This window comes from Erythrolamprus reginae, chromosome 1 (genome assembly GCF_031021105.1).
Source record: "Erythrolamprus reginae isolate rEryReg1 chromosome 1, rEryReg1.hap1, whole genome shotgun sequence".
Taxonomy (NCBI): domain Eukaryota; kingdom Metazoa; phylum Chordata; class Lepidosauria; order Squamata; family Dipsadidae; genus Erythrolamprus; species Erythrolamprus reginae.
In genome coordinates, this window is record NC_091950.1 from 259861866 (window position 1) to 259877600 (window position 15735).

Genomic DNA, 15735 nt, shown 5'->3' on the forward strand with positions numbered 1-15735 from the left:
TAGAGACATTTTAGAGAAATCTATGGAAGGAAAACCCATGTAATGATCTATTATGCCTAGTGCTTTCAATGAGTTTTTAATTTAAGCTATACATTGTGCTGTTGCCTGATATACTACTGCATGGTAGTGTTGTCCTGAATTTGGAGTGTGCACTAAAAATTAATTTCTCCTCCCTTACTGAAATAGTTTAACTAGCGAACAATATATGTCATGTTTCTCTATTATATGAGAGTAATAAGCAAATGAGGGTTTTCCCCTCTCTTATGTTACATTATGTTTATTTACAATTTTTATTTTCCCCATAATATGGAAGTGCTAAATCATTTTGGAGAACTGGTTGTGAACTTATGATAACTAAGTAGTAAACTAAATGCACCTAAGCATTAGCATTGACATTTCAGAATATAAAAAATGCCACAAGGAAAACTTGTAAAACATGATGTTACCTTATTTATAGAGTTTGCCTCGTTCCTTAAATTATTTATTTTTTTATCTTTGAAAAAAGAGAAAGATATAAAAATTGTGCATGTTCTATAACATTCATTGTCATTAATACACATAGATATACACACACAAACAGACAGACACACAGGATTTCTGTGTATAAGTTCAAACAAAAACATATTGGAACTAAAAATAAAATGTGTATTTCTTCAGTATTGTTTCTGGGGCATAGAGAATTTTGGAAATAAATAAATTAATAACAATAATAAACAGTGTATATAAATCTTAAACTACAAGTGAATTAACTATTTGATCATAAACTAGATAAGCAAAAAATAATACCATAGAATGTGATTTAAAATTCCATTGTTTTATGTTACTACATAATTCAATACATTCCTCTTTATTTATTGCTTAAGATCTTCAGATTTGAATTTTTATTCTCTATCTTTTGCTCTCTATTTTCTCTATTAATTATTTTAAATATTTGTCATCACAAATAGTTTAAATCTATTATTTCAACTTCTGCTTGAAATTAACTTCCTCACTATATCATATTTTTTGTTATTTTCCCCTCTAAGCATCACTAGAGTAGCTAGAAATAAACAAAGTGTTTCTGAAATGTTTTGTTGTACTTTACAACTGAGACAGGATAGTATCACTTTTTTTAAACACACTATAACAGTGATGGTGAACCGTTTTTTTCCCCTTGGGTGCTGAAAGCTTATGCGTACACACTATCACGCCTGCACGAGTGCCCACACCCATAATTTAATGCCTGGGGAGGGTGGAAATTGCCTCCCTGCCCCCCCCTGCCTGAGGCCCTCTGGAGGCCAGAAACAGCTCATTTTTCAACTTCTTGTGGGACCAGTAGGCCTGTTTTTCACCCTCCCCAGGTTCCAGAGGCTTCCCTGCCCATCCCCATCCTCTCAGAGGCCCTGCAGAAGCCAAAAATGCCCTCCCAGAGCCTCTGTGTGAACCAAAAATCAGCTGGCCAGTGCATACATGCATGCTGGAGGTGAACTAGGGCAACAGCTCGTGTGCCGGCATAAATGGGTCCATGTGCCACCTGTGGCACCTGTGCCATAGGTTCGCCATCACTGCACTATAATATAAAGGCTTTGTTTGAAGTTAAAGGGATGGGTACTGGTTGTAATATCTAGAAAATCCAATATATTCTAGAGAAATGTATTGAGAGTCACACTGAAACAATCATTTAACAACACAAAATACTAGGAAGAGTGTCATTTTGTCAGTTCTGCTTAATTGGCATATACTGTACCATCCTTTTAACATTAGATTCAATTTTTGGGAATTGTACATTTAACAATTGTCTTCTTGCAAAAAATATTTTTTAAATTATTATTATTTTCATTGTGTCACATCCAAACAACTAAATACAGAGTTCAGAATAGATTCATGGTAACCCTGAAATCTTTAAGAGATGCCTTCACATTCCACTGCTGTCAAAAGTCATTCCAAGTAAAATCACCAGTTAAGTACAGCACTTAGCTTATTATACTTTTTGACCTGGAGTTACACTTCTGCTTGATTTTCAGTGCTACCTAAGGACCTCTGTATTTTGATATAAGTGGAGAATGTTTGACCTCTCCTCTCCTCTCCTCTCTTCTCCCGTCCTCCCCTTGCCTTTTTGCATGGTCATATATCCTTGATTACACATATATGCAAATATGTACATGTCTAAGCCTAACTGATATGGAAATAAAAGTATCTTGGACCAATCAATCAGAATAGAGCTGGACGTGACTTTGAAGGTCTTCTAGTCCAAACCTCTACACAAGCAGGAAACTCTATATCAGTGATGGTGAACCTATGATGTCACCCCTAAGGCTTCTTTTCTAGCTGTCCATACCCAATTTCTGCAATCATTCTTCATATGTTTTAGTCTGTAGAGCTTTAATTATTTTAATTGCTCTTCTCTGTGATTTTTCCAAAGTTTCAACCTCTTTCTTGTAATGTGTTGACCAAAATTGGATATAGTATTCTAGGTGTGATCTTATCAAGGATTTATAAAGCAGTACTAATACTTTACATGATTTTGCTTCTATATCTCCGTTTATACAACCAAGGATTGTATTAACTTTTTGGGCTGCTGCCACACCTTGCTAGCTCATATTTAAGTGATCATCTATTAGCATTTCAAGGTCCCTCTCACAGTTACTGTCTTTGAGCCAGGTTTTACCTAATTTGTACTTGTACCTTTGGTTTTTCCTACCTAGGAAAAGATTATACCTTTTACAATACAAGATATTGTACACTATGAAAATAAAGTAAAAAGGGTGCCAATTTTATCTTACCATTTTTATAGTATAGAAAGACATTAGAACACTGATAATAACTGTACCAACAAGAGTTACCTTGAGGTAAAGTGGGCATCTATTAAACTTTAAAAATAAATTTAAAAATTTCATAGTGGGAGGTTTATCAAATAAGAATGAAAAAGATGTTAGGATCATGTTAAAATAATAACTTGAAATATACTAAATTTCATGATTATTATCATGACTGCATAAAGGGCAGGAAAAAAGTATTACAGCAATAGATGAAATGAAACTTTAAAGTTAGTATTTCATATAAAAAGAGAAACAGCTTCAGTTTCCATGGCTACATTTATTCCTACAGGAATATGTTGTGAATTAATGACCATAGCCTCCTATATAAAAAAATAGGATTGTAAAGCAGAAATCTCAGATTCCTGAAGAAGGCAGAATATAATTTAAAAAAACAAAATAATTTCAGGATTAGTGATTTTAAAAAATAATGTTTATTTGGCTAAGGAACAATAACATTTCAAATATATAATATTGATGTAAAATCAAATGGGCAAGATAAATGATTAACAAAACAAACTCTATAATAAAAGTGTAAAATAAGCTATTGAAATGACATATTAATTATTGAGAAATATATGTCTGAAATAATGCTATCCAGTAAAAATTTATGTCATATAAAGCAAGAACAAACACGTAAACTTGAAGTGATTAAAAAAGCAAAAGAGGTAATTCCTGTGGCCAGTTGTGCCTTTCCTTAACTGTTGCAGCATAGCATTTTACTACTAATTTTAGTAGTAGAATTGGAAAGGTAGAATTTGAAAGTATTCTGCTGGTTGAAAAGTGGCCTTGCTTATCCAACTTTTGTCATGTCAGGCATTTGTTTATTTATTTATTTAATTTATTTAATTAATTTATTTGTTTGTTTGTTTATTTAATTTATTTAATTTATTTAATTTATTTAATTTATTTAATTTATTTAATTTATTTAATTTATTTAATTTATTTAATTTATTTAGTTATTTAGTTATTTAGTTATTTAGTTATTTAGTTATTTAGTTATTTAGTTATTTAGTTATTTAGTTATTTAGTTATTTAGTTATTTAGTTATTTAGTTATTTGATTGATTGATTGATTGATTGATTGGATTTGTATGCCGCCCCTCTCCGTAGACTCGGGGCGGCTAACAACAGTAATAAAAAACATCATGTAAGTCCAATACTAAAAACAACTAAAAAACCCTTATTATAAAACTAAACATCCATACAAACAAACAAACATACCATGCATAAATTATAAAGGCCTAGGGGGAAACAATGTCTCAATTCCCCCATGCCTGATGACAGAGGTGTGTTTTAAGGAGCTTACGAAAGGCAAGGAGGATGGGGGCAATTCTAATCTCTGGGGGGAGTTGATTCCAGAGGGTCGGGGCCGCCACAGAGAAGGCTTTTCCCCTGGGCCCCGCCAAGCGATATTGTTTTGTTGACGGGACCCGGAGAAGGCCCACTCTGTGGGACCTAACCGGTCGCTGGGATTCGTGCGGCAGAAGGCGGTCTCGTAGATACCCTGGTAATTATCAAGGAGGGTAATTACCTGGATTATAGACATCCATTTTTAAAGTCTTAACTGGGTATTTGCTGTTCTGTGGAATTCAATGAGGACTGATCTCAAGAATTTTGTTTGTGCTGATTCAGAATTAGGGTTAGATGAGTTGATAACAGGAAACATGTGAAGTGATGGATGGATTGAACCAACAGATTAATGTTAAACAATTGGATAATGTTCATCTTGAGAGATTATATGACCAAGCAATATCATTTTAAGAGCTTCTTGCTCATTTTTGTATTCAGTCCACATTCATTCAGCACCATTTTATCTTGACCTTTTCTTCTTGTTTTATTGCAAGCCATTTTAAGTACATTCTTTCCATCGCATCCAACTTCCTTTTATGTTTCTCCTCATTACCCAGTTCTCATTTCTAAATAATAAATTAGGCAAAACAATTTTTTCAGATAGCTAGCTTCATTTCTTTTAGCATAACTGGCCATACTGTATTCATTATGGGTTTTTTTACCAATATTTACACATCTCAAAAATTCCCCATTTACTTTCTCATCTTAGCTAAACATATTGAGCTACTTTCTATAGCTTTCTTTCCCATTTAACTTGTAATTAACAACTTTGTTCCCTATACCAGCTGTCTGGTAAACTCACAAGATTCACCTTTCTTGCCATGTACATGTATATATCTGAACTAGACTGTGTTATTTGTCTGTGTCATATAATAATATGTGGATATATGCATAATTTTGTATTTATTTATTTATTTGTGTCATGTTTATGTAGTGTATGACTGCAACTTGTTGCTTATATCCTAAGATTTTTATTAATATTGATTGTTTATTCGTTGCTTATTTGACCCCTATGACAATCATTAAGTGTTGTACCACATGATTCTTGACAAATGTATCTTTTTCTTTTATGTATGCCAAGAGCATATGCACCAAGACAAATTCCTTGTTTGTCCAATCACACTTGGCCAATAAAATTGTATTCTATTCTATTCTATTCTAGTTTATATTGGAGGTGGTAACTTTTTAAGAGCTGCATACAATGAAAATTCATTTTAATATATGCCGATTAGTGAACATTGAAAATGACAATAACATTATTCTAAATTCTAATTGTTTAGTCAAGCATATCTGTCAGACAAACTGCTTTCATCTTTTATATTTATTTTAAGATCCATACTCCTTGTTGCATCATGCAAAATATCTAATGTTCATTTTAAGTCATTTGGGTTTTCAGTCAACATCATTACATCATCTGCATAGAAAACTACACATAGATTTTCATTGCCAATCAACACATCTTAAGCATTCAGTACATATTTACCAATACATGTATTATATAGCCAAGGGCACATAACAAAGACTCGTCTTATTCCCTGTTCATTATTGAATCATCCATAAGGCATTCAATTTCTTTTCTCACAGATTTTTGCTTCCAGCATATACTGTTTTTATTGCATACAGCAACCAACCTGCAACTCTGTACTTTCATAAAATGTTCTATGTTCAAAACTTTAACATGTATATTTTCAAAAGCAAACATGAAATAAGTGTCAATCTATCGCACTCAAAGATTTCTCAGTAACTTATTAAAGACCTCACACATCTTTGGACCGGGAGTCATTGCTCACAGTCACTCATGCCCTCATCACCTCGAGGCTCGACTACTGTGACACTCTCTACATGGGGCTACCTTTGAAAAGTGTTTGGAAACTTCAGATCATGCAGAATGCAGCTGTGAGAGCAATTATGGGCTTCTCTAAGTATGCCCATATCACTCCAACACTCCGCAGTCTGCATTGGTTGCCGATCAGTTTCTGGTCACAATTCAAAGTGTTGGTTATGACCTATAAAGCCCTTCATGGCACCGGACCAGAATATCTCTGGGACCACCTTCTGCCGCACGAATCCCAGCGACCGGTTCGGTCCCACAGAGTTGGCCTTCTCCGGGTCCCGTCGACTAAACAATGTCGTCTGGCGGGACCCAGGGGAAGAGCCTTCTCTGTGGTGGCTCCGTCCCTCTGGAACCAGATCCCCCCTGAGATTAGGATTGCCCCCATCCTTCTTGCCTTTCGCAAACTCCTTAAAACCCACCTCTGCCGTCAGGCATGGGGGAACTGAAACATCTCCCCCTTACCCATGTTGTTTTGGTGTTAAATTGATTGTGTGCTTGTTTTTTAATATTCTGGGGTTGTTTTTTATGAATTTTTTAGCTTAACATTGTAATTGGATTGGTGGGTATTGGATTTGTTATTATGTATTGTTTTTACTTTGTTGTGAGCCGCCCCGAGTTTGCGGAGAGGGGCGGCATATAAATCCAATAAATCTAATCTAATCTAACTATCATCATTTATGCAACTCCTTTTACTCACGGTAATAGTTTTCTACTCACTAGTTATCTTTCCCTTTGTGTAGGGAAAAAATAATGCAATCATTACAATGATGCAGCATAATTGTAGTCTTCACACACATGATAAACAGCCACTCCATAAACATGCTATATCCATATTTTAACATTTTAATGCTACCTATCTCTGCAACTCTACCATTTTTGTCATTCTCAAAGCATTTTTACTTATATTACCTACTTTTAACACTGAGAGAAGTGCGTTCTCTTGTAGAATGAGCAATGAGTTTTAAAGGGTTTAAAACATAAAAGCATTAACCATAAAAGTTCTTAGAAGAATCTTAACAGACTAGGGATTCTAAAATATTCAGACCTTTGAGTTGTTATTTTCACTTTTATTTCCGATAAAGAAGCATATATTAGTAGCATTAGATGTCGGATGATTTTTTTCTCCCCATATTGGGCCTAGAATTTTGCAGACAACATATGAATAAATTCTTGTATTGACAATAAAATAGAATGGTATACGATTCAACTATTGCACATATTATATACATAATACACACACACACGCGCACACACCAGTGATGGGTTGCTCCTGGTTCAGCTCGATTCTGCAGACAAGTAGCACCGGCTGTGGAGGGCAGTGCCTACCTACCTGGGATGCTTATACGCATGCACAGAAGCATTGCATGTGCCTGTGAATGCACACACAAACCAGTAGCAAAAGGTTTTAGAACCCACTACTGGTATACATGTACATATATGTGTATTTATTTGTTTGTTTGTTTATTTTGTCCAATACACAACGAGGGTTTTAGTGGGTATGTATCTATCTATATACACATAGTAAAATACATGATGAAGGTTATAGAGGAGATACTCATAGTAAAATATATCTATGAAAGAATAGAAAAGAAGATATAGTAATAGAACATATCAATGAAAGAATAGAAGAAGAGATATTGGAATAGAAGAAAGGTATGGGAGATATAGGAGAGCAATAGGACAGGGGACGGAAGGCACTCTAGTGCACTTGTACTCGCCCCTTACTGATCTTTTAGGAATCTGGATAGGTCAACCGTAGATAATCTAAGGGTAAAGTGTTGGGGGTTTGGGGATGACACTACGGAGTCCGGTAATAAGTTCCACGCTTCAACAACTCGGTTACTGAAGTCATATTTTTTACAGTCAAGTTTGGAGCGGTTAATATTAAGTTTAAATCTGTTGTGTGCTCTTGTTTTGTTGTGATTGAAGCTGAAGTAATCACTGACAGGCAGGACATTGCAGCATATGATCTTGTGGGCAATACTTAGATCATGTTTAAGGCGTCTTAGTTCTAGGCTTTCTAGGCCCAGGATTGAAAGTCTAGTCTTGTAGGGTATTCTGTTTCGACAGACATCTGTACACACACACACACACACACACACACACACACACACACACACAAATAGGCGTATCTGCTTTAATTAAGAACTTTTTTTGAGGTCATTTCTCTTCCCCCTGCCCTAAATTGGCTTGTTTAGAATGAAACAATTTGATAACACCTTTGTACTAATAAACATTTTAGAAATAGAAACTGAATTTATTTGACTACTGTAAGTACTGAAATAATTTATGGCTGCATTCTTTAGAGGTCAAAGATAAAAAGAAGTGGGGGCTCTGGAAGTTAATAGGGAAAGAGTGAATCAGGTGCCACATCTGGACTTTTCAAGCAACTCAAAAGGTGATTGAGTTCCTCCTCCTCCTCCTCCTCCCATGGCACAATTTGTTCTTACCACAGATATTTCTATTAAATGATTTCCTAATCAGAGTCGCAGAAGATACTAATACTACTGACTAGGACATAAATAGTAAACAAATAAGGTTACAAATCAGCATTTGGTGTTTGTTTGTTTTTAAATCTTAAGATTTATTTGTTTGTTTGTTTGTATGCTGCCCCTCTCCGTAGGCTCGGGGCGGCTAACAACAGTAAAAAGCAATATGAACAAATCTAATATTAAAAGTAATGTAAAAAACCCCAATTTAAGAAACCAATCATACATACAGACATACCATGCATAAATTTTATAAGCCTAGGGGGAAGGGAATATCTCAATTCCCCCATGCCTGACGACAGAGTTGGGTTTTAAGGAGCTTACAAAAGGCCAGGAGGGTGGGGCAACTCTGATATCTGGGGGGAGTTGGTTCCAGAGAGTCGGGGCCGCCACAGAGAAGGCTCTTCCCCTGGGTCCCGCCAAACGACATTGAGATGTGAATATAAAGAAAATTGATATCACATTATCTTTAAAATATGCATATTAACCTCAGTTCCAGCAGCAGCTATAGCAAATTGCAGATATTGCCTAAACAATGTCATGCAATACAAGTGATGTTCTTTGTACTTGTGATGCAACATCTTTCAAAAGTACATATCTTGCAGCATTTGTGTAATGAATTCAAGCACATGTTATCATTTGTTTCATATCTGCCACATCCCCCCCCCCGCGCCCCTCCAGGATGCTCTATCTGATTTATTACTCCTACATTTTGTTTGATGTTTGAAACTGGGTACATAGAATGCAGGAAATTTGGCCAGCCATGTTTGCAATAATGTTAGTTAAGGTAGTCAACATTTTGAAAATTAAAATACAGTCCTCTGTACATATACCTCTGAACAAGGTTACTGTCTTGTTAAGAGTGATCTCTTTTCCGAAAAGTAAATTCATCATTTTTATTATTATTCCTTTTCTATGGCAGAGCAAAACTGCAAAGGCATGCAAGTCTATGACTGCAGTTTTAGCCCTGTGAGCACTTGATTTATATTAAATCTTTTAAACATAGGTATGCTAAGTGATCATATTTTTTCTCTTAACAAATTTGACATGCTGTTAAATATAACACTTTGGGCCCGCAGTATATCACTGCCTATATATTGGAATATGTTCAGCATTTATCACAAAAAACCATGTGTGATCATACGAGGAGCACACCTATCTGACTTCCTTCTAATTTATTTTGTGATTGATATCTGTTGCTTAGATTAACTGGCAAGTTTAGACTGCAGTAATTTAAACCACAAATTACATATTCAGAAATATTCATTTGGTTCCAGAAGTTGTAATTGGTTACAATCCAAATAAGAATATAAAATGATCCTTAGGTGTTAAAGTGCTTTTAACTTTTAGAAGGGTTAACTCTGTCAGATTACAATGAAATTTCATTGAATCTTTTTTCTCTTTTCTACCATCACTGGATTTTAGAAATTTCTGATGTGGTGTGGAAAAGTAAATGTTGCTACTAAACAAAAATTTAGAACTGCCTGAACATATTAATTGGAAACCCAGCAAAATCATTTGTTAAATATTTAACCATACAACAAATCCTAATAGATGAAGTGTATTCTTACATGATAGTAGTTGTAATGTTTACCTATGTTTTATTTATTGTTATATATCCCTCTGTAGTCTGCCTTATTATTCATGATCTCTTATCTAAAAAAATCTCCATGAGATGAGTTCCCTCATTATGTGTGGGAAACCAGGAAAACTACAGATACTGGATTGTAGAATTGTTCGTTTGTTTGTTTGTTTGTTTGTTTGTATTTATTTATTTGATTGTTTGTTTGTTTGTTTGTTTGTTTGATTGATTGATTTCTATGCCGCCCTTCTAAGACACAGTGTGTAATGCAAAACATCTTAGAAATCTAAAATAAAATACAGTCTTAAAATCCCAATGCTTAAAATTAATCAATCCTTCTCCTCCCCTCATGCACCATACATTCAATCGTTGGCTGGGGCTAGATATTGGAAACTCACTGGCCCCAAGCCTGTCAACAAAAGTGGGTTTTTAAAACCTTACGGAAGGTGGAGACAGTGGGGGCAGTGTGGATCTCTGGAGGGGGTTCATTCCATAGGGCCGGAGCCACCACAGAGAAGGCTCTTCCCCTAGGCCTGGGCAGATGGCATTGTCTGGCTGATGGGACCTGGAGAAGGTCAATTATGTAGGACTTGACCGGTCACTGGGATGCATATGGCAGAAGATGGTCCCATAAGTAATCTGGTCCGGTGCTCTGTAGGGTTTATAGGTCATAACCAACACTTTGAACTGTGTTCTGAGACTAATCAGCAGCCAGTGCTGCTCGTGCAGTGCTGTAGAAACATGGGCATATGTAGGAAGGCCAATGACTGCTCACGCGGCTGCATCTGCACTACCTGCAGCCTCCGATCACTCTTCAAAGATAGCCCCAGGTTTGCAGTCGGCAAACCTTGAGGTAACAAGGGCATGAGTGACTGTGAGTAGAAACTCCTTGTTCAAGTAGGGCTGTAACTAATGCCCCCGGCGAACATGGGTGAACATCCTCCTTGCCACAACCAAAAGATGGTGTTCTAAAGTCAGCTGTGGATCAAGAAGGACGCCCAAGTTGCCGACCCTCTCTGAAGTTGTCAGAAGAAGAATGTTACACCTATTCTTCATTTTGTTTCATCTAAGAAAGGTATTAAAATCTTATAACCAAACATGAGTTTTCATTTTGTCTTCTCTTCTTATAATAGTTTGAAAACAAATTTAAGCCATCAGGTTGAGGAGAAACACAAACTCTACATCAATATTTTCATTTAAAGATTTTTGGTATTTAGCTGTGTCAGTGTTAAAAAACCCAGCAAGCATTAAAAATTGCACCATAACAGAAGCTACACTATAGTTCCATTCCTAAAAATGTTAATATTTGTTACCTGGTTTCTTTTTTTAAAATAAAGTAGCTTCAAAGTTACCTAAATGTATTAGAATACCTGCTTAGTTGTTTGTAGCCAACAAAACTGAGCAAATGTATAACTCAATGTGTAAAGAGAATTTCTGTTGTGTTTTCCCCTTGACAGGCTTTGATTTAGTGAAATGTGAAGATCCTGGAACACCAAAGTATGGTTACAGAATCCGCGATGAAGGGCATTATACAGAAACAGTGGTTTTATACAGTTGTAATCCAGGCTACACGATGCATGGTAGTAATATTATTACCTGTTTAAGTGGCGATCGAAGAGTTTGGGACAAGCCCTTACCTATTTGTACTGGTAGGTAATAACAGAAATTCACAATATAAATTTGGCTCTTGTTATCAGTATTGCAATATTGTCATAATATTTGAAATAGTCTATAATTTGCCTCAATTTCTTCAATTTGTTTTGGTAGCCATATTGAATTAGAGCTGCGTGAACTATTTCATAAAAATTCTGTTGGTTTTATTGAATCTGCTTTATCATTTCTTGAAATTCACTCATTATTTTATCTTTGGAGAGGGGTGGAATACAAATCTAATAAATTGAATTGAATTGCTTGAATTTCATTGTAGGAAATTGTGTCTTAACTGATATGTTAAGTTAGCTTGAACTTTACTTTAGTAAAATGAAATAAAATTTAAAGATGTATATATTCAACTGACAATTTTTATGCAAAAGTTTTATTCAAATTTCATACATCAAAACTACTTATGTTTTCTATGAACAAGAATCCCTAGATATTGAGAACAAATATTTTTACTCAACACTTTCGGCCAAAGAAAACATTTCTTTTCTTGATGGCTCCAATAATGCTTACAGAATGAGAAATTATCAGAGAAGTGTAACAAACCCATCATTTTTTTTTCAAAATCCTTTGAAATTTGATGTGTACTTTTCCAAATCCCTAAACTTAGTTTAGAAGTTTACCAGAAATTTTCCTGAAAGGTAAGGATTTCATTTTCATTTCATTTATATGGTAGAGACCAATAATCACTATAGAAAATTTTCTGTAATCCTGAACTCTCAAGATCCTAATTTGTCCTGACCTAATATCCAATACCTAAGTGCTAGAGCCCACTGTAACAACATTGCCAAAAAAACACTAAGAGTTGTTAATCTAATCCTTCATAACTTCTTCTCTGGCAACATTGCACTGCTAACCAGAGCATACAAAATATTTCTTAGACCAATTTTAGAATACAGCTCACCTGTCTGGAACCTGCATTGCATATCAGACTTTAATACAATCGAGAGATTCAAGAAATATTTCACAAGAAGAGTCCTTCACTCTTCCAGTCACAACAAAATACCTTATTCCACCAGATTTGAAATACTGGAATTAGACAATTTACAACTAGTCACCTCCGAACTGATCTAAATGTAGTTCATAAAATCATATACCAAAATGTCCTTCCTGTTAATGACTGCTTCACTTTCAACTGCAACAATACACGAGCTCCTTATAGATCCAAACTAAATGTAAACCACTCTAAACTCGACTGCAGAAAATATGACTTCAGCAATAGAATGATCAGTGCCTGGAATGCACTACCTGACTCTGTGGTTTCTTCCCCAAACCCCAAAAACATTAACTTTAGATTGTCTATAGTTGACCGCTCCATGTTTCTAAGAGGTCTGTAAGGGACATGCATAAACACACTTCTACTTCCCTATTGTCCTGTTTTATCGTTACTTTTTATTTATGTTTATACAAACAACTACTATCCTATACAATTTATTTTACAAGGTGGACCTTATCCAGAATCAATTTCATGTCCGAGAGATTCATGGCAGGGATCTATAGAAGAAGCCTCATTTCAGATATAAGGCTGAGGTGTAAATATTTGAATCTAAGCCATATATAATTTTGTTCTGTCTGGGTTCCCCCAGACCTCAATACCAACTGGAAAAAACAGCCAGACACTCTGGTAAAAGCCAAAAGTATTTTATAGCTGGAAAAAATAAACACAGAGGAAAACCTGTTCTTCCCAACAGACAGGCTATAATACTTTACAGCAGAGTCCTGATGTCCAGACAATACAGCAAGCTTCTTGCTGGCACACCCACCCCAAGGTTTCAGTAGTCAAAGGCACAAACCAGGATTCCAAGACGCCAAAGTTCACAGCCAGGTCCCAAGACTCTCAAAGATAAAACTCCACAAGCCAAGAAGGGTGGGTCTGCCTTTTAGCCTTTCCAAAGAGCACCACACCCAAACCCAGCTGTTGCCTCTTTAATGCTGAAAGTACTTAGCCAATTGATCCCTTCTCTGAGTAGCTCTTCTCTGTTGCAGATCAATTATGGCTTGTGCATTTTCCTCTAAGGAATCCAGGCTGCTTGCTGGGGAGAGCTCCCTCTGGGGGGACTCTGGCTGTCCTCCCTCTTCTTCAGCCTGGGATTCCTCCTCCTCGTCTGCCTGCACCTCCTGTTCCTCAGCCTCTCCCTCTGAGCTGGAAACCGACAGAAGATCAGCCATTCCCTGAGGGGCCTCAGACGGAACCACAACATAATTTATATATCAAATTGAGTACCTGGAGTACTTTAAATTGGGCTTGGAAAACAGTTGGCTATCATTGTAGATATCACAACACAATGATTATAAGGTGTAGCTTGCCAATCATTTTTGTACCAAATACATTTTTTCCCCTCAGAATGACATTACCAAGGCATGTTTCATCAAATCAAGGTCCATTTGTAACGAATGCAGAATAAGAACGTGGACACAGAGAGCTGGAAGTAGCGGGTCACTTTATTAATTAACATATTATATTAACTGATTATTAACTAATAATCAGGACCTGCAGAGGCCAATCATAACACAGGGTGGAAATTCCAGATGGTAAACCTTCCTGGGCAACTATGGGTGTAGCTCCTTTCCGATCAAGGTAAGGAGTCAAACCCATCACCATGTTCTAGGTCATGCCCTCAAAGCATGTAGGACGGGCTCACTGTCCAATCCCCATCTGAGAATTGGGTTAGATGAGTCCCAAGGGCACCCCCCCCCCATTTGCTCAGGCATGTTCCTGCCCAGAGTTCCTGACGAGGGGCCAACCATCACCTTCCAAAAGATGCCCTAAAGGAGAACACGCAGTTGCTACTGCTGCCCATTTCCGCCCCTTACCTGCCAAAACTTCAGTGACCAAAGGGCTAAGCCAATTATAACGAGACTGAAACTGAACTGTGACCCTAACCTGTCCATCCTACTCTCCAGTGTGAAGTAGGTGAAAAAATGGCCGCAAAAAAGGTTGAAATCATAAAATATTCCTACTTGGCTCCTGAAAGGTGACCCCTAGAGGCACACTGCGAAATAGAGGAGGGCAGGTGGGTGTTTGCTCTTGCTGTGACAGCCGGGGTGAAAAGGAGGAACTTCCCATGTGCAGCCCTATTTATAGGGCACGCAGCACGTGCCCCGGCTGTCAAAATGGCCTTGGCCGGTTGCCAAGGCAATGGGGCAAGCTCACGTCCCCGGCTGTCAAAGGCAGCCTCGGCCGGTTGCCACGGTAGCAGGGAGATCTCATGCAATCTCGCAAGATCTCCCCCCATGCTGGTGACAGTGCCGGAGTCAGGTTATTCGGCTGGCCAATCATGTCTTCCAGATAAGAATGTAACTAATTAGCCCAGAGGTAGGCAAAGTTGGCTCTTCTATGACTTGTGGAATTCAACTCCCATAATTCCTGAGCCAATCATGCTAGCTCAGGAATTCTGGGACTTGAAGCCCACATGTCAACTTTGCCTACCCCTGAATTATCCAAATTTGATGAAAAATTTTCTTTGCCAGTGTTATTATGTGGCTATCAGTTCTGACTCAAGAAAGACCCCAGGCTTTCTTTTGTAATCACTGTTAATTGTTTTTATAGGCATTAATTTGACTGAAATCTATAACTATATCTTTAAAGCATTTTTACACACATGCTGCTAAAGTATAAGTATTTCTAAATAAATGTGATTAGCAAATAGCAAAACTAAAAAGGAGTCTGCAAGCAAAGTTTAGTGAGAAAGTTTAAGTTGATTAGGTGCTGTCAAGTCAGAGTCATCTTGGTAACTATATGGACAATTTCTCACCATTTTGACTTGTCTCCATTAACAACTTGTAGCTCTTTCAAGGACAGTCCTGTAATTTGTTTGATCTCATCCATCTCACTTATCAGGTGCCTTCCCCTACTTCTCCTTCCCTCAATCTTGCCAAGCATAGTCAATTTTTTCTACTTCATTATTCATTCCTATCACAAATCTAAAGTGTGTGAATTTCTGCTGTCTGATTATTACCTCAAGGGAGCAGTGAATCTTTATTTGATCCAGGATGAATTACTAGTTCTTCTTGCAGTCTGTGG

General features: G+C 36.7%; 1 protein-coding gene across 1 annotated transcript in view; it reads left to right on the forward strand.

Moving 5' to 3' along the window:
- The window catches only part of CSMD1 (CUB and Sushi multiple domains 1), a 1071884-nt gene that overhangs the window by 859394 nt on the left and 196755 nt on the right, over window positions 1–15735 (forward strand). Inside the window, exon 24 of the mRNA XM_070732892.1 lies at window positions 11510–11701. Coding sequence (XP_070588993.1) covers window positions 11510–11701 — 192 coding nt within the window. The remainder of the gene's footprint in view (window positions 1–11509; window positions 11702–15735) is intronic.